Raw genomic sequence first — 20015 nt, 5'->3', positions numbered from 1 at the left:
AGACACAGCACCCCCCAAAAAAATGCATGGCTGCAATAGTTGTCAGAGTTTCCTTGAAACAATCCAGTGTTATTGGATTGATTCTTTGTATTTTCCCCTGAGTGTCAAATATACCAGTGATAAAGATGTGACAAAGAATATTTTATCTTATACTTATATACTCTATACTTTATCTTATCTTATTATTAACTTTTTTTTTTTATGGGATCCACACAGGCTAACAATTAATTAATTCTTATAAATGTGTCTTTTTGTCAATAAGTAGATATAACAAAATGTTACGTAACCATTAACCATTGCAAATTATGTTTAGAGAATTTAAGTGAATTAGTTTAACTTCTTTAACTGGTGATATAAAAGGAAAAAAGTCTTACTTTGTTCTGACTTAAACCAGGACAAAACTGAACTGTCTCAACTAAGGCACTACATTTCCCACAATGCTCATTAATGCGGAAAGTGATTACGTCATCAAAGTGCGCCGTCACTCTGGCAACGGTTGTAACTATTCCCTGCGTTTGACGCCGTTCAGCTAGCTAGCTTGTCAAAGTTTGTGAAGAATAAAGTTTAATGCCGAAATTAAGGTGAGCACCGTTTTATTTTTTCGTTTTCATATTAGTGTGACATCATTACAGAAATAACAGCATGTTTTTTCCGCTTTTGTGTTTTTGTCAGCGCGGACACGCTATGGGAGCAGGCTGCGGCGGAGGTCCACAGTCGGGAGACTGAAGGCGGGGAGGAGGACGGAGGAGACACGGTCAGCGAGAGGACCGTGTTTCTGATGGGGAGCAAGGCTGGGGTATGCTCACCGTCGTGCCAGACAACACAGTAGCTACATGTATTGCTTTCTAATGGAAACGCCTTTGTCTTGTTATTAGCTAAGTTGTAGCTAAACTTACCTTTGCTTGTTTTTGTCAGGGTAAAACGTCTGTTCTCCTCAGATGCCTTGACAGGTGAGTCTGTTTGTGGTTAAGTTTGTCACCTGTCATCTCAAAATGATCAACTAGCCACATGATGAAACGTAACCTGCTCTGAACTTCTTTCAAAATTTGTAAACTATGCAGATTAATGTCCAGCCAAAACAACAACAACAAAAAAAAGCCAAGCAATTGCTTGCAGCATGGATGTTTATCATTTACCATTAGAAATCCATTGATTTAAAAAAAAAAAACACACAACAATAATGAAAAATTTTTGTCTGAATTATGTTGTTGCAAATGTTGCAACAGTATGACATCTTCACAGATAACCATCTCAGAAAATTTCACAATATAACAGAATTATTATTATGAACAGTCAGAAAGACCCTTAACAGATTAAAAACAGGAGGATTAGTTTTGGTTAAACAAAGGTTTTCTCACTAATATTTACACTTAAAAAAAAACATTTTTTAACAGTATATGAAAAAAGTCTTCCTTTTGAAAATAATTAAGATAAAGGTGAGATTTTTAATTTTTTTTAAATATAGCAAATGTGCTTCATGTAATAATCTTCAACTTTAATATCACCATACATGTTAAAACCAATGTATTACTGCAACCCCATTGTTGCACAACAGTGATACTTTTGTTGTTATTGTTTTTTTACTACCAGGGATGAACCGTCCAAGCCTACTCTGGCACTGGAGTACACTTTTGGCAGAAGGGCCAGAGGACACAACACAGTAAGAAAGCCCTGATGATCCTGACAAGCTGTGACCTACTCAAACTCTGCATTTTTTAAAAAATTTAAATTGATAAGAAGGGGCCGCGTGAAAAGTTCACACTTGTTAAGAGCTCCAAAAGACTGTGAGTTCACTCGCTGCAACCTCCACTAAATTGAGCACAGTACACTAGGCTTGCTGTGGGAGTCAGTGTGCTACTATGAAATTATAAGCTACTTATCTAAACCCACTGTTTTTGTAGTAAATGCTACAGAAATGCAGAATGTTTGTACAGCTGCACACATGGTGTAACTTGTAATGAGATGGTGTTTTTAAACTGACAGCTCGGTGGTTTCCTCTTTCAGCCCAAAGACATAGCTCACCTATGGGAGCTGGGAGGGGGGACGTCTCTGTCAGATTTGGTCCAGATCCCCATCACTCCTGTCAGCATCAGGTAGGTAACTCACACACACAGCTCGCTCTTGTCTTTTTCACAGTTCAGTTTTTAAGATTAAGTTGCTGTGTTTTACATGGTCTGAATGTGAAAATCGTTTCTGTTTTCTATTCAAACTGTTGCAGATGAATCTTTAAAGCCTTTGGGAACCCTAATCACAAAAGAAATCCTTAATATGTAATTTAGGGTCTTACATGCATAATAAAAAGCATTAAAAAATTATAAATATATTATAAATATTATCATTTTAGTGTTTTCACAGTTACTAAACCTGGGTGGATTCGGGCGTGGTAATCCCCGATCCATATCACGTAATATGGATGAAGCCAATTAAAAATTCAAGGTCAGGTGTCAGTTGATTCTAAAGTAACATGTCAAATTGAAATCCCTCTATGCTCCTTTCAGTGGGGTGCATTCAGAGACACTCACTCTGCGTGCTGAGCACACTCTGGCACAAACTGGACCATTCCTAAATCCGGAAAGCTGTTGGACTGTACCGTTCGGTTATCCAGAGCACTGCACTCTGGGAGTGTCAGAGTGCAGTCAGCGCTCTCTGAGCACTCTGTCTGGGGAGAAGGAGCAGCAAAGCGCCAAACGGAGTGAATGTGTAATGAACTTAACTGCTGATTAATTCATGGAGAAATAGAAACCTCAGTGGCTTCGAACAACTGCTCTCTCGTTTTAGTGAAGAGCGTTAGATTGGATTTACGAATGCACCCAGAGTCAAAGATGAACAGACAGGGCTTTACATGCCGATTCTGCTTTTGCTCCATGGCTGTTGTGGAGACAAGAGACATTTGACAAAGGTGGGATTCAAATGAGGTGTTAATCAAAACGTAAAGGAAGGTTGTGTTTACCTTCACCAACACCTTCTCTTATGCATCCTGCCAGAGCACAAAGTTCTTCATGTCTTTTCTCAGGTCTCTCTCCGTCATCCTCGTTCTGGACTTGTCTAAACCCAACGCCCTGTGGGGAACCATGGAGAAGCTGCTGCAGGCAGCACAAGCTCAGCTGGAGAAAGTCTCTTCTCAAGCACAACAAGCACAGAGGGCCAAACCTGGAGCCAAACACCAGACCCCTGTCCACTCAACAACACGTGTTTTACCTAAAGACTATCCTGTAAGACTTCTGCTCATGATACTTGACATTGTATCAGCGTAATCTTTTCTTGTTGTTTGAACTGCATGACCTACTGCATGCTCATATCCCAGGCTCTTAGAAAATGGTTATATGTCACAAATTAAAATAAGAAAAAGAGTAATGCTAACAAAATAAACCAAAAAGGAGAATAGCAGCTATTTTGATATGAAAAGTAAAGTTCATCAAATCTTTTTTGTAGATGAAAGGTGATGAATCCTTTTGTCCAGTGCAGACATAAGATTGTGCATGACATGTATTCTGAGTTAACTGTGACTCTGTCAACAGGATAAAGAGCTGATCAGTCCCTTTCCTGTTCCTCTACTCATCATCGGCAGCAAATATGACCTCTTTCAGGTAAAACATGCCTCAGCCTAAACATTACCTCTGGAGGATGATATACTTTTGTATATTTCAATTGCTTGTTATTTTTGCTATTTGAAAGCTTTTTAGGCAGAGAAGTTGTTAACTTCTTGGATCTTGGTATGATTTATGTAACACATTGTTGAGTTTTTTCTTCCTGGTTACAGGAATTTGACTCTGACAAGAGGAAAGTGGTCAGTAAAACACTGCGTTTTGTTGCCCACTTCTACGCAGCCTCTCTTATTGTAAGTGTGCTTTTATTATACATGCAACATATTTACATTTAACATGAGTTTTTATTGAAACTTTTTTTTTTGCTTTCTCTTTCTATTGAATCAGTCCACTCTGTCAACTATTGCTGTTTCACTTATTCAGATTTTCCTCCTGGGGGGTATTCCAGAAAGCAGGTTATGTGAAAGCTCTGAGTATATTAACCCTGAGATGAGGGAAACTCTGTGTTTTGTTTTTTAACATTCTCCGGCCGTACACATCCAATCTCACACACTGCCTTTCTGTTGGCTGAGTAAAACTCTAAAAAACTAAACTCTAAACTAAAAAATAAAATCTAAAATTAATACATTAAAAACAATAGAATAAAACAAATCTCCAATAATAAATTACATTTAAAAAGCATCCAAAAAGCTAAAATACCACCATACAATATAAGACAGTGAACAAAATCAATAATCAAATATCAGTTAGCTAAATAAAAGTACCATCCCCACATTTGTATGCACCATAATGTAATACACAATCATCATAGTACAACTCAGTCCTATGAAGGAAGTTAATATTGTGTTCACAGTGTGCGTTATATCAGTATCAAATGTTAATTTATTCAGCAGGATATTAGGTGAGAAGACATATTTGTGTTAAAACAGCATTCTGTTGGTGGTTTAAATGACTACATGTTGAAATAGCCACTGAATGAATATTTGTTAAATGTCAAATATGAATAAAACCAAAGTGAGGTCGGCCTACAATCATGGCCCAGCAAAATATGCCTTTATGAATGATGTTTTCAAATTTAATTTTCAGTCTCTACAAGGTACATTTTCCCCCTGTGGGACTGCACCTAAATGAAAATCAAAATGTATTCAGGCCACCACTTTTTCACCTGTATGCTACGATTTTAATAAAGTGCAGTTAATGTTAAGTCAGTGGACAAGTGCATTCAAGTAGCTTGGTTTCTGTTTCTCAGCGGTTGCCATGGTGAATCGAAGTATCGGGGCTCCATTGATGATGGCTTATTTTTGAGGTCGTGCACGCGCTGAACTCAGGGTGAACACAATTGATGAACTAACTCAGATCAGCTGATCTAGAACTAAATACTCAGAGTTTCCCATCTCGGAGTAAATCATCTCAGCGTCCAGGGTTAGACTCAGGGTTTGCTGAACCTCCTTTAATACCCCCCCTGTTCCCGTGTCTAATGTTTTCATCAGTTCACGAGCATCAAGTCAGAAAGCCTGATGTCAAAAACAAAGAGCTTCTTCTCCCACCTGGCTTTCGGTCTGGACAGAGGGTGAGGAGACTAACAAGGACTGTGACTGGCAATATTCACATTTATTTTTGAAACACTTTATTTCCCATTGATACTTGACAAGGACTCTTTACATCAACAAAATCAACAATTTCCCTCGAACATGTTGGGCTCAAAATGGATTATACACTGTACAGATGAGGAAAAAATGTATTTCAAACTAAATTGTTGTATATTTTACTGTTCTATTGATTTAGTGCTTTGGTTTTAGTCATACGTTTTTTTTCTTAAATGTTGTGGTCAGGAAAACGTTGTCCTGTGACTCCACCAAGCCTCTCATCATTCCAGCAGGCTCTGACTCCTTCAGCCAAATAGGTGAGCACAGCACCGCTCTGTGGCCTAAAGCAGTAATGCATTTTAAAATACCTGAGAGACTCCTTGTGCCTCAGTATTTGATGATGTGAACAGAGTTTTGTGTGATACTGTGTTTAATATAACTCTTGTATTACTTTAGGTTCCCCTCCTACTACTGATGTAGACATCACTTCTCTGCATGCCAAAAACCCAAAGGACCTCTGGAAGAAAGTCTACGAGCGTGTCTTCCCCCAAGAGGTAGCTCAGTCACAGATGGCACTTTTGTCTTTATTGTTATGCAAAATGCAGCTGATTTTGTCTCTGATATTTAAATAAAATTAACACCATCACACTGGACCATCAGGTTCATATATTCTTATTGTGTGTATACATAAACAGCATTCCTTTCTATAAATATGCACTTTCACATAAACAATGGCCTGTTTAAACTGTCCATTTCCAATGTATGTCTGTACATTTAACTGACTTTATCTTTGCAGAACACCAGTGAGCATAGAGAACTAAAGGATCCAGCCAAAGACCAGCAGTACAGTGAGCCACAGATTGATGCCATGAGAGCTCAGAAAGACCAGGTAACTCATCTTGACCAATCACATGCTTGTGTTGTTTTACTTTATAGCTGCACAGATGTGAATACTATGGAAATGCATATCATTTACCTATGGTTCAGGACAGACTGTGCTACTGCAATCAGTGTCATGACTCATCAGGTGGCAGTATCATGATCAATCGGTGTTATATTCACTTATCTGTGCTGTGTGACCCTGGCCTTTGACCTCCCGGTGAAGAGGAACAAGTGTTGAGGAAGATAACAGATTTCTAAAAACCTTAAAGGGAAATGAAGAAAAGTAGCAGTGATGATGCAGCTCTACGTTTTTTGGAGGTTAAATCTGATGAGAGGACAGACACGGTAAAAATTCAATGTGCTTAATATTTTATTTTAAATAATTGATATTGCTAACATTTTACTTCCTTTATAACATGAATACCTTACTAAAATATAGTGAGGTTACACAAAAAACACATGGATTTAGTTGTTGCCCTTCCACTAAACAAGCTAAGTTGAATTAAATACGAAGTCACACTTCATCAGAGAGACAGATATACTGAAGACTGTCTTTCCTGTCACCTGTCTTAAACAAGGCTGATGTTCCACAGTAACCTTGTGTCCTGTAGTAGCTTGTATGTAGCAGTATTTCTGTTATGTTCTCATTAACAGCCTGTCATATATCCTGTGGTCATAACTTCAGAGATCATTATCCAGGTGCCACTTTGGCACTTGAACTGCAGTAACCTCACTATGCTGTTACTGCTTATTGACTCACCTGATGCTGGTCATCGTGCTCTGCCATTGGACGGCATATAATGTAATTGTTCTGGGTACCCGATAAGAGAAATAGGGTGAAGGTTTGTTCCAACAAAGAACATGTGCAAAGGAAATGTGAAAGGCTATTGCTTGTTTTGTAACTTAATGTTTGTTATCATGGCATTTGTGTCATTGAGCTAAACAACTTTTTTTCTGGAAATAAATCTACCTCCATTTTTAAGGCATTTTTAGAATCCTCAAAGACTCCTCTGACCATTGGGATTTCAAAAATGTTTAAATTGTTTTGTGTGTATCCTCAAGGTCTAGCCAACATGATGAATACATTTCCTTGCTCCATAAAACATCAGTAAAGCAAATTTTAAAAATAGCATTTATTCCTGCATTGGTTACATCCATGTTTATTACCAAGCATTATTTTTCTTTCCTGCTTTTGCTTTGATTACCACATTGATATTGTCACTGGCACATATGTATCCGCCTTACTAGATAATACCAAGTACGGCTATATCAAAAATAATTCAAAAGAGCAGAGAAAACTGCAAATTCCCGTGTTACCCCTGCAAAAAATTATATATGACAAAACCATTACCACATTTAATGCAAAAATTACAAAATCTACTGAAATGGCAAAATTTGAAAGAGGTTTTGCAGCATTTCTGTTCAAACTGAATTCTCTATCGCATTGCACTGGTTTCTAAATCCACATTAGCAAAGTCTTAGACCAACTGGAGGAAATGAAAAAAACAGGTGTCCTGCCTGACTTATGATAAAGCCTTAGTTAATATTTGAGTCATTGGACTATTCATATATACTGCAGTGTTCATCTAAATGCATTACATGTTGCTGGTGTTATAATCAAATATAATCTGTACCCTTTATTTACATTTATATGTCTGTAGGGGGGAACATAACATTGTTAAACATTATGAGCTTACAGGCTTTTTTGCATGATAGTGTGTGTCCATGCAACTGCCTCCACTTTTTATTTATGTACAACATGTTTTGTTCTTCTTTTTCTGCCTGTGTCTGTTTTTCAGGAGTTGGAGCAATATAAGAGGAATGCAACCAAATCATGGAAAGGACTTGAACTGAACACATGAGATACTCCGCTTTATGGTCACACTCACACACATACATCATATTTCAATGTAAATACAGTGCACATTTTTCGTTATTTATTTCCTCTTGTGTCTATTTTTAACAAAACAGAACTACTTGTATACTCATGATAAAATGTGCTCTAAAAAATAAAAAAAAAGGTGCACTAATACAATAAGCATCACTTGCGGTTCGTGATACATTACAATCACAATATTTAAACAAAAACGTAATACATGCAATACATTATATGACGTTTTAGTGCTGAAAAACTTGGTTATTGTTTCTGCTACTTAATACACAGCAGTCCACTGTTCAATTTTGAATCAAACTAGTGATTTATAGCTTAAGATTTAAGGTACATGTAGTTTTGTATATATACACACTTTGTTCACTTTGTTTTATGTACAAAATAATTGATTTCACGTCAGTGAAAAAATATTTGGTCTAGTCATACACTTCCTGTTTAAACTGTACAAGACTTAAGGTTAAATCTGTGCTGCTTCTGCAGTTATTTGAGCCCAGTCAGTGTTAAAGCAGCAGGTTGTTTAGCAGTGCTTTTCAATAGTAGGACCACTCAGTTACTGGCTGTCATTTCAGGTGGTTTAATGTCAATGGGAACACAGATTAACCCTGCTGTTCTGTACACCTTGCATCCTTCCCTGAAATTTTTATGAGAAAAAGTCCAGCAGCTCTTTGTGCTTGCACCATTGCTCTCAGTTTAATAATACTTACTTTGTAAAGCTTTAAGGTGAGTACTCATACAGGAATGTTTTTGACTGTTGGTGAAACTGGTGCAAACATAGCACATACAGCACTTCAGTACTTATCATCTTCAGACTAACATCATGCTGTAAATCTATTTTCCAAACCTGTTTTACATCTTCCCAACAGAGCTCCGTTTGTTTAAGCAGAAGATTCTCGTACAAATGTGTGTCTGTGGTTTTAGTGACGTACAAGCTTGTCTCTAATCTTGAAGCTGATCATGCCCAGCAGCAGGAGAGCAGGGAGGAAGGAGTAGAGGAGAACGAAGTCTAGTGTGTATCTGGACAGAGCGCCAGGATAGCCCTCATCAATGATCTGATTGCCCTGAGTGATTATACAGGATCCTGGCAAAGGTTTGGGATTATCTGCAACAACACAGAACACCACAGAGAAAGAGTTAACAATTTAGCTGGTTATCAGTTTCCAAAACAGCCAACGAGCGTCCTTGAATATTGACGTCATTACATACATACATATTCCCAGTGTCATTTTCTGGTAATGATGTCAAGGCTAACTTATTTAACTTTTCCAACATCAAACACTCACAAAAATAGTGTTTACACTTTTTTTTTAAAGTACTACTCATGCTTGGACAGATACTGTATGTGAACTGTAAATACAAGCTGCTTTGAGTTAAACTTTCATAGTTACGGGTCCTTTTTCATCCTTATGGTAGGTGGACACAGATGATGGTCCCATGGTAAAAACAACTTACTGCATGTGAAGTTGAGACCGTGGAATTCGGTGACTATGAGCAGCTCACAGCTGTACTTCTGGAAGGTCAGATAGCTGAGCCACTGGAAGACCGGCGGCATCTGCTGGGTGCTTCTGTTGACAGGAAGAGGAGAGGAAGGTGTGTTATTGATATCTTAAGTCTAATATCTTTTTTTTCACTGAAGACCTGGACCATGGGCTTGGCATAAAGTTACAGGATACTGCGGTTTAAAGGACTTCACAGATGATTGACAAGCTGAATGAGACAATACAAGCGTAGACCGTAAAAACAACACGAAAGACAAAAATAATTTGAGCCTAATGCATGTGAGAAAACAAATGATGAAAGTTTAATAAAATAGATTTAAAAGCTATGATAAAGCTATAACAGCAATAACACAGAGTGAAACAACATAAGTATAAGAAACTAGATAAAGTACAGAAAAAAATAAGCATGTAGAAAATTATATAGATTTAAAAGCTAAAATAATACAAATAAAAGCAAGAAAAAAAATGAAATATATATAAAAACAAGAGACAAATAAAAATTGGTAAGAGGTATAAAAATATCTAAGAAAAAGAATATTAATAGGAATAATACTAATAATAGATAAAAATCAAGGTTAAAAACTGAATAAAACCTTAAAATGAAATTAAAAACATATTTGGTGCCTCACCTTAGGAAGCCAGATCCCACCAAGATCCCTGCGATATTGAGCAGAGCCACTCCAGTGTTGACCATGTTTGGGTCATGGACCACTCCTAATAGCACCACAGTCAGCAACTCACCTTAAGACAAGAAAAAATAAATACTAATACGGATGAATAAAAGCCATAAAAAGTCGTAATAGTACATTAAAGGTGTAAACATCTTTGTAGGGTTGACACTGTAAACTGATGTTTCTAAAACACTAAATATATAGAGTTTATTCCTGTCAAAATGTCAGTTTTTCAAAGTTATACGACATGACATGAGCATGTCTTGATAATGTTTTGCTTTAAAGAAAAAAAAACGATGACCATAAACATGTGTTTGGGAGTTGAACTGTGTAAGGGTTCTTGTCCAAAAATATAATTTTCCCCCTATAACTCACCTGTAATATGTGGCACCAGCACTACAGCAGAGTAACACAGGAAGCGCATGCTGTCCGGGTGCATCCCCACCGTCCTGAGAGGAACAGGGGCAACATCCACATATGAGTACCCCCCCAAAAAAAATCACACACTGTATGATGCCCCGTAGTAAACACACACACATGTACTACCCACCAGTATAGAAATGAGGTGAAGATGAAAACACTGAGGATGCTGAAGGGCAGGATGTGGAAGATGTAGGCCAAAAACATTTGCCATTTACTGTACAGACCATCCTGACTCTCCTGATCACTGATGGCTCGCAACGCTGGGACTATTGAGAAAAACAGAAAGAGTGCAGATACTGAATGCACATGACATTGTTACATTACTTCAGTGAAGAAAAATGTTTGAAACTGGAAGAAATCACCCATTATAGATGGAATTAGGGCAAAGTAGGGTTATATAGAGGATTACAGGATTACTATTTAATACTTAAAACAGTGATGGAGCAATCCTATTGTATAACCTTGATTTTGACGGGAGACACATTATTAAAAAAGAATAATGCTTGTGAATCTATCCCTTCGATGAAACCACTCCTCTTTTTCCAGACGCCAGGTTACTGATATGTCTTGATATCTTGGCTGACGATGACTTGGCAGCCCATCTTCCAGATTCACAGACCGTCTCAGTTTTATTCCGTCACCCAGACAACTCAGTAAACCTGTCACCTGTAAACCTTATCAGTCTTTATCTATGAAATTCAAGGTCACTACCTCTGACTGTTTGGGTGCTTACAGAGTCCTTTTGATTACCTCTTAACTTTAGTGTGACCACTGCTCAGCGCAGTGTTTTATCACATCTCTTATCCTCAGTATCTGTGACAGCCAGAGCCCTACAGCTACGATTTCAGACTCAGCTGATAACTAAAAAGACAGTGGAGAGATAATATCCCCATCCAGCCAATATCCCTCACTGCTGACTGTCTATATCATGGAGTGGAAACACAACTTTTTCTCCCCTTAGCATTGACACAGAGACAACTAGATCTCTTTAGTTTTCCTCAGAGCCGAGCAACTACCAAAAACACAAGACACACTGAATTTTATTTTTCCATAGTTACTTCAGTTGTTCCACTGTCTGCCATTTCCGCTACCGAGGATGATAAGTGCAAAGACTTTATGTTGATACTCTTTAACTGGGGATAGCTACCAGGGAAACCAAAGCATTATTTTATTTCTATTTTGGTTGCACAGTGGTTGATGCACCTCCTTTGTGCCGTAAATATTGATTTCATTCTCTCGTCACTGAAACTAAGGCTTTTAGGGAACCAGTCTGAACACATTATTTTATAGCTATTACACTGTGTAATCAACATTAACTTCATAATGACAAATTAAAACAAAAAATGTGTCTATGTACACTTTAAAATACACTGTATGTGTGAAATTAATGTTAAGATAAATTTACTAAAGCCTTATTATGTAATGCCTAAACCTTTTAAGATTGATTCAACTATCTTACAATATGTTTTTTTATCTTAGCTGCAAAAATACTAAATTACAAACAACATTACATTACTTTACTTACAATTACATTACTTTTTATTTTACCTGATTTTATTTTATTTTATTTCTCATATAGCACTTTTCAGACTTAGGGACGAAGTGCTTTTCAGATTAAAATATGTGTTTTGTTTGTTTTTCAATATTTGAGGTTACCTGAAGTCACAGCCGCTGCTATAAATACTAACCATTAACTTGTTCAACACAGAGAGAAAAGAGAGACAAATACACATGGAAACAGATAATATAGATAGTGTAGGTACTGTAGGTCTGTGGGTAAAAAGGCACTTGGTTCATTGAGCTTTAAATGGAGTAAAGGTCGTTCTTCCCCTGTAGGAAGTTAAAAACTGCAAATACAAACTACAGTACCTCAATAACAATGAAATTAACCCACATTAAGCAAAAAACAAAAGGTTACACATATGTAACTTTATGCCAAAACTCCCGATTTTAAAGCTATTCCAAGAGAAAGAGTTGCCAATTTCATAATGATATCCAACTTCAGCTTTAGTCTTTAACACTGACACTTCAGTTACAACTCATCACTTAATCTTTTACTCTGACCTATGCTGAAAGTACATGAAGTCTCTTCAGGCACTTTCATGAAGCAAAATATCCAGGCTAGACTCAACACGTTCCTGCTGAAGGGAACAAAAATACTGCAGACAGCAGACCCCTTTCACCTACTGAACAGGAGATAAGCGAGCTTACACAGCTGAGATAAAGTCGTTTCAAACATGCTGTTCAACAAAGATAGTACATCACTTTTATTCAGGTGATAGACCACACGCACTATAGAATTTCCCTGAAGTCATCGTATCTGCCTCAGGTAGATATTTATTGGATGATGTTATCAGACTCTTGCAGTTAGATGGAATATAATGTCACCCATGCATTATGTAAGTTCTGAAACACAGAGCTTGATTTATATTTCGTCTTTTTAAAACATGTTAATAATTAAATTGCAAAACTGAGAACCAAGAGTGGTGTCATATAGACCTGCAACAAAAATCAGTTAGTCGATGCATAAAAATATTTTGATAATATTGTTAAAAATTAATTTGATATATATTTTTTTTTAAACCAAAAAAAACCAAACATTTGCAGGTTTCATGCCTCTTAAATTTGAGAATTGAATGCTTGTCTTAGTCATCCATGAAAATAAACTGAATAGCTTTGGATTTTGGGACTGTTGGCCGGGGAAAATGTCATTTGAAGAGTACTCGGGATTGTGCACAGGGCGTGTTTCACTATTTTCTGATGTTTTATTTTATTTTATTAAGAAAATAAAGGGCAGGTTAATTGTCATACGAGTACAGCACAGAGCTTCTTCATAGTAATGTTTTAGTTTAGTTTTTGGATAAGGCGCTCTCTGTAAAAAATAAAATTACAGTTTACAGGTTATTGTCTCAGACACAGTTTCTAATAATTTTAATTTCCTTTTTTTTTAAGTCTTATACCTCTTTACTCGAATATGTACAGTATACGATTGAGTGCTGCTTGTAATTTCGCAGTGAAGTACAATAAATGTGTCATTTTCAATTCAAACTGTTGGAAGTCTAAAATGTATTTTCCCCCCTCTAGGTACAGATGTGTGGTGTTGGTGGAACTCACAGAGAGCCACAGCGTTCAGCATGCCAGTGTAGGGCGAAGCACCAATACTCTGATAGATGATGCCAATGCGGTCCTGCACAGCACCCTTGCTGACATCGTTGTCTAAATGCATCACGAAGAAGGCCACGAAGAGACCATAGATCAGGTTCTGCGACAAACGCATCAGGACACCCATCCGGTCTCTGGACAGGTTTCTGACTGTTCGCCTGCGCACACAATACACATGGAAATACAAGTAAACACACACAACGGTTTACATGAGGGAGACAGTAAAGTAAGAGATAAGTTATTCAGACAGAGAGCAAACACAAAGCAGTTATGAGTAGGATCACAGGAACAAAGTCAGACCTACAAGAAAAACTTTTTGGCTGCAACAAGGTGCAGAAAAGATAAACAGAAATGTTTTTTGGGTTCAAGAAGGGAATAAGATGGACGAATCTGCTTCAAGAATTTAAATCTAATCCTTTTTGTAGTATACAGTAATCAAGTTTTGCCTTTGCAGATGTTTTCTAGAGACAGAAGATGGCTGGAGACTCACTCAGCACTCACCTGAGCAGAACTTCCAGTTTTGCTGCACCGCTGGGTGACTCTTTGCTCTTAAAGGGGATGACTGGCTTGTCTGTCCGCTGCAGGCTCTGCTCCATTTTTCCCAGCATGTTCTGGTAGATGGCAGACCTCTGATAGGATGATGTGATCTCATGCATGCGACTGAGGGTGGCCGCTTCCCTCTCGCTATTGCGTGTGTCCACTGATGTGAAGTCAACTGTTCGACATCAAAGAAAGGTAAATATATTTTAATGTCCAATCACACAAACACACACTGTATATTTTTCAGAGAATGTATATTTTCAAGATTTCCGTAGTCTTTATTTGTTTCTGTTTTAAACTAGACTATAGTGTAAATATATGGTACAGAATCACAGCATAAAGTTACCATAGATGTCAAAGGGGTTGCAGTACTCTGGACACTCATATCCACATTGACTGAAGAAGTCCACCATCTCTTCTGGCTGCCCACAGAACACCAGCTCTCCACAACTCATTATAGCTATCCTGCTGAACACCTGGGACACACACAAACACACTCAGGGACAAACACCAACACATTGTTTAATTTCATAAACAAATTCCCTTCAGCTGATCTGTAACATATGATCTTCTGTCTTGGTAGAAAATGGTGTTTTTTGCGTTTTCAGGGGATGTATGTAACTCCCAGGTCGTCCGATACTGACGCTTTGGGTTGGTGGTTCGGTCCAACTACCAACCTAAAGCTATAGTATGTGAAGACCTGAGAGACCCAACAATCAACTATCTTTCTCCAGAGTTACATACAGCACCTTTTAAGAACATAAACAAAAAAAAATGTTTCGATGTACATATGGGGATATAATTATTGTTTTAAAATAGACTTAAAATTGTGACACTATCCCATTAACAAAGTTTCAGTCTATTAGTAACTCTGTATTTTTCTTACAAATTTCTCAAAACTCACCCTGAAGAGCTCGGAGCGTGGTTGGTGGATAGTTACTATGACGATACGGTTCCTCCTGGCCAGCTCTGCCAGCAGCACCACAATCTGATTGGCGGTCATGCTGTCCAGCCCGGTGGTTGGCTCATCCAATAGGATCACCCCTGCAATGACATCATCCCAGTGACATCATCAACCTCGCGCAAATTTGTCGCAACATTAAAGCACTGAGAACAAGAGATAGTCAGGACAATAACTTTTTTCTTCGTTTAAGTTAGAAACTTTTAAATGTACTTTTTGTTAATGCAGGACTCTCAGCGGGGCCAACTTTACTTGTGAAGATAAGTGAGTTCTTTTTTTTTTTTAGTTAATTACTCTAATTAGGACAATTAAAAGATTGCCTCTTTGCTTTATGAAAGCAGAGTGGAATTAGCAGATGCTTTAATTGTGAGATTAATTCATTTCCTGGTTGATTGGAGAGGCAGCGAATGGGAACTCCTTATTACTCTGTGTGACTGTGTGTGTGTGTCCATGGCCAGTCTAATCCTGAATGAGGACTGAGACCCTTCATCATCCCTGGAGGACTGCAGACCTGATAAACTACACCTGGGATGAGTGCAGACACACACACACACACACACACAGAGGTGGGTCTCTGCTCATTCCCTTCGTGGTGTGATAACCCAGTCTTTCATTACTCTTCTCCATCTCTCCTCTGTCCCTTTCTCTGTCCTTTCCTTACTCCTTTCTTGCTTAGATCCCTTTGTTTTTCAGTGTGGACTTCTAAAAACTCTTCGTGGAGAGATAGGTCTTTTGGTGAACTTTCTTCTCTTCTTAGGAGAGCGCAGTCCTGCCTCCAGTCCTGTTGCATCATGTGCATGAAATATCATGTGCTATATGCAATAACTTACTAAACAGAGTGTGAAAGCATTAGGGACATTTTTCTGATATTGTGCCACAGCCCATTTTGTATAATTCTTCTCCCATGTGTTTCAGAGCTTTAAAAAAATCACCTCTAATGCTTCAGTTTATCTACTCCACATCTTCTCATTTGATTAAGAATTTAAGGGATAATGGCTTTTACCTCGATTCACCTTATCATCATGATTTTAAATTTGCAGCAATAGCACCCCTTTGGAAGTTTGTGATACACAGAGATAAAACTCATATTTCCCAGCTGCAGATGGTGCTTACTTGGGTCCTGAAGTAGCTGGCTGGCGATTGAGACCCTCCTCCTCTCGCCCCCAGAGATCCCTGGGAAAACACGGCCTCCGATAACACTGTGGGCCACATGAGTCAGACTCAGCTCAGCCATCACCGCCGACACCTACACAGGAGCCAGAGGTCAAGGATCAGGTGAAAAGAGGATTAGTACTAATAACAAGTCAGCTGAGAGAGCCCACCGTTATATAAACTATGTTTTCACTAGCTGCTTAGTATTAGGAATATTTTTGCTCGTTACTGCTCTTTGGAATATTTCTGAGTGAGGGACAGGGATATGAGGTTTACATTTACCTCAAATCACAACGTGGTAAGGATCAGTCCAAATAAAAGCAGACATCGCTACAACTGATATCTCCAACATTCAGTAACTCACAACAAAACAATCTATATTAATAAATTGCGTTAACAGTCAAGAGAAAAAAAATGTATTTTTGATTTTGGGGTAACCTTTTCCTTTTATAAAATAAAAAACATTACTTGGGAATTTTTCTTGGCATCGCCACAAGTGCGTATGAATCATCCCCTCTTGTTCTCCGTTTGTCTTTTTGTATTTTTTCTAACTGGGAGAAGTGCCAAGTTTCATCTATAGAAAACTGGTAGAGTGGGCCAAGCAGAAGAGGCTCTCAAAAGTCACCTTCTTCTTGATGGCTTCGGCCGAGTGTTTCCGCAGGGCTAGCTGAGCTGTGTAGGTCAAAGTCTCCTCCACTGTCAGATAACTTAATAAGTTATCACTCTGGAAAGGAAGACAAAGAAAACGTTAAAAATAAAAAGAAATAGCAAGAAACAAGATATGCTGGCAGAAAAAAATATCTCATGGGTCTTTCATTATTATTGTGGATATGTTGCAAAATTTTTCTTCTTTTTTTATGCTTACTAGAGAGATGAGTAACAAGACTAAGGGTTTACACTGAGGAAAGGTTAAGACGATGCAGAACACAACTGCCAGTATCCCCACCAACAGTAAAAATGGTACGATTACCTCCATCTTCTTCTGTGTTCATAAGTAAACTAACTACAGTAGATCTTGAAAGTTGTGTCTTGCATGAAATTTGTGGTAAATTCATGCTGCACACGCTTAGCAACACAAAAGTGTAGATTTCAGAGTATTTATGTGCGGTGTCTTTGCTGGACATCCCTGCATACTGAGTCTGCATCCATGTAGGACACATAAAGTGTAGTGAATATTTGTAGGTTCATATATATTGACTGGAACATACTTCTGGCCCAGACACACACACACACACACACACACACACATACATACATATATATAAACACACATTCATGGCTTGAACCTACTGCCTGCCTCAATTAACACATGGCGCCTCCCAATCCCACTTCTCCTCAGTCTTTCATCTGAATGACTTTAATATCAGCAGCTCATATCACCTCCTCATCTACAGCTTAGCAGGGGAAGTTAATGACGAGGCTTAGAGAGCAGAGGGGGTGTGCTATCAGCTAGAAGAGGGAGATGATTTGAAAGGAAGCAAGGCCAGTTTTAAGCCAGCGTTTTTAATTCAGGCTTTGGATACACTTGAGCACCTCTCATTGAGAGATTAAGTGTATGAGGAGGCCAGCGAGGGCCTTGAGTTAATTTCATCTAGAGGCCAGGGCAACCTTTTCAGGAGTTTTTGTAAAATGGCGTGTACTCATTGAGTTTGTGGTTGGTATTTGTGGTGGTTAACAACAGACAACTCAAATGCATACAAGCTGTTTGCATGTAGCCACTCATATGTGATACTGTAGGGCAAAGTTTAACCTCCTGTCTGTGTGTGATGGGAACTAGGACAAAGTTAAATGTGCATGTGTATGAGAAGTGGCACCAAGTTATTGTTTTGCAAGTTACAAGTATGACACAAATCTTTGCAATCAAGTCCCAAAGTTTGAGTTTCAAGTCCTGAATAACAAGTTTACAGCACTCTTCACCAAATGTAAAGCCATTTTAACAACAGAGTAATAATATATTACATTTACAAAATGTGTTGCTTTATAAAATTTGTATTTATTTGTTGAAAAAAGTTTGTTGGAAATGATTGTGTCTCCATCTGTAATTTTTGACCCACACGTTTTACATACTGCAGTACGTCTTGTGTTGACCTCTGCATATATTTTTTTTTTTTTTGGTGTTTATATGTTTGTCTGTGTATGACCTGCAGTACGTAGGAGAAGCAGTCCTGATACTCTTCTCTCTTCAGTTTCATGCCGTTAACGAAGACGTCACCCTGCAGCGTACCGCAGTTTCCAATCCTACCCGAGATGGCATCCAGCAGTGTGGTCTTCCCCGAGCCTTTACAATGCAAAGTACACACACATACACACGCACAACACAAGGGCCTCTTAGTTCAAAGACAAAAATATAGGACCCCCCGTTGAAGATCCAGATTTTAGATTGTCCGACAGAAGGATTTTCCAAGCCTTTAAACCCCTGTTTGCTGCAGGAGGACATTTCCCCAATCTCTCAATCAAGTTAATTAACAGTTGATTTGCCCTTCAACCTGAAGAAAAGGTGATGTCACATTGACTTTATTTACATCCTTCAGCAAAACATACCTTGTATAAATAAATAAATACCTTGTATTCAAGATGTCACACTTTCTTATAACTGAATCACTCAGAAATGCTCAGATGCATTTGCTTTAAAAATGATCTCATTGTATACCTTCAAGAGTACTGGAATTATTTTCATTACCCTAAATCTTTGTTGATTTTTAACACCTTCCTTTTGACTGAGTTAAGTGCGAACCTGAATTGCCCAATATGCCCATGATCTGCCCACTGTCCACGTGGAAGGAGACATCATTGAGGATCTGACGAGTCCATCGCTTCCTGTAGGAGGGTAAGTCCCACCACGGACCCACACGCTCACTGGAACACACACATGATAATCATTTGATTTGAAAGCATGTAAGCATGCAAAAAATTAGCAGTATGTTGTGTTTTTTACACTACATAAACAAAAGTTGCAAGTTCCAATGCATTACTCATGACATTTATTTTTTCTGCTATTTCATTAAAAATTGAGATCATATAAAATTCTATTTATTTGACCCAAACTCGTATGCATAATAATAAAACATTATCTTTTACTTTTCAGAGTCTGTTTCTGTCAGTCATCCTCAGTTATCTTTGTGTGTGCAGCTTTTACCTGACTGTGTAGGAGATCTTGCTGACACTCAGACAACAGGAGGGCTCTGATCGCCCCTCTCCGCCATCCCTCCACACATCTCTCTTCACCTCCGACACAAACTTGAAGGACTCTTTAGATTTGGTCCCATTCTCCGGCTCCACCGCCTGCATCGAATAAAATTTGTTCATGTCTCTGGACAGTCTGCTGCTACTCCAGACAACAACCGTGAGTCAAACCCGTCTCAGATCAGTTTGTTCATATCCACATGGCTCCTAAACAGCATGTGAAGCTTTCAATTTGAGTCTTCTCGCAGGCCCACACTTGTTCCCTGCTCGGAGCAGCAGTGGTGTCTCTCAGGAACCATAAACACACAGTGAACGCTGCGTTATCTCAGAGAACTTTGATCTGGAGCTGTATAAAAAAGACAAAAAAAACCTCATGCTGACTGAGTAGATTGACTGGCTGGCTGTGTCGCTTCAGTCCTCAGATTTTGCGCTGGGTGACCAGAAAAGCCATGACACGGAGCAGACGATGAACTGACGTGACATGAACTTGGACGCATTGAGAGAAAAGGCTCGTGAGCTGAGA

The 20015-nt window shown here is 38.4% G+C and overlaps 2 protein-coding genes across 2 annotated transcripts; one reads left to right on the top strand and one right to left on the bottom strand.

Moving 5' to 3' along the window:
• Positions 1 to 78: 78 nt before the first annotated feature.
• On the top strand, positions 79 to 7948 carry dync2li1 (dynein, cytoplasmic 2, light intermediate chain 1). Its single transcript, XM_042502631.2, has 13 exons — positions 79 to 581; positions 673 to 796; positions 916 to 950; positions 1591 to 1660; positions 2005 to 2093; positions 3014 to 3212; positions 3519 to 3587; positions 3761 to 3838; positions 5036 to 5115; positions 5378 to 5448; positions 5588 to 5685; positions 5928 to 6020; positions 7813 to 7948. Exons 1-13 carry the CDS (start codon positions 568 to 570, stop codon positions 7873 to 7875), a joined length of 1083 nt encoding a protein of 360 aa, XP_042358565.2. The 5' UTR covers positions 79 to 567; the 3' UTR covers positions 7876 to 7948.
• abcg5 (ATP binding cassette subfamily G member 5) lies at positions 7859 to 19880 on the bottom strand. Its single transcript, XM_042502652.2, has 14 exons — positions 19446 to 19880; positions 19044 to 19165; positions 18451 to 18587; positions 16935 to 17033; positions 16271 to 16403; positions 15101 to 15240; positions 14543 to 14672; positions 14158 to 14371; positions 13609 to 13814; positions 10622 to 10760; positions 10447 to 10520; positions 10030 to 10141; positions 9354 to 9466; positions 7859 to 9003 (listed from the first exon to the last, which is right to left on the bottom strand). Exons 1-14 carry the CDS (start codon positions 19613 to 19615, stop codon positions 8819 to 8821), a joined length of 1974 nt encoding a protein of 657 aa, XP_042358586.1. The 5' UTR covers positions 19616 to 19880; the 3' UTR covers positions 7859 to 8818.
• Positions 19881 to 20015: the final 135 nt, after the last annotated feature.

The sequence above is a fragment of the Plectropomus leopardus genome, chromosome 13, assembly GCF_026936395.1.
Source record: "Plectropomus leopardus strain MGB_pleo_1.0 chromosome 13, ASM2693639v1, whole genome shotgun sequence".
Taxonomy (NCBI): Eukaryota; Metazoa; Chordata; class Actinopteri; order Perciformes; family Serranidae; genus Plectropomus; species Plectropomus leopardus.
This window is presented reverse-complemented; position numbering and strand designations above follow the sequence as displayed.

What these genes read in the sequence shown, in the direction of transcription:
- dync2li1 (XM_042502631.2), top strand. An exon ending in CTCCTCAGATGCCTTGACAG is followed by an intron (nt 951 to 1,590) that starts GTGAGTCTGTTT and finishes TTTTACTACCAG; the next exon opens with GGATGAACCGTCCAAGCCTA. An exon ending in TCTACGCAGCCTCTCTTATT is followed by an intron (nt 3,839 to 5,035) that starts GTAAGTGTGCTT and finishes TGTTTTCATCAG; the next exon opens with TTCACGAGCATCAAGTCAGA.
- abcg5 (XM_042502652.2), bottom strand. Translation starts at nt 19,615, where the DNA reads ATGAACAAATTTTATTCGATGCAGGCGGTGGAGCCGGAGAATGGGACC. An exon ending in CCAGCTACTTCAGGACCCAA is followed by an intron (nt 15,241 to 16,270) that starts GTAAGCACCATC and finishes ATGTCATTGCAG; the next exon opens with GGGTGATCCTATTGGATGAG. An exon ending in GCTGAACGCTGTGGCTCTCT is followed by an intron (nt 10,761 to 13,608) that starts GTGAGTTCCACC and finishes TTTTCTCAATAG; the next exon opens with TCCCAGCGTTGCGAGCCATC.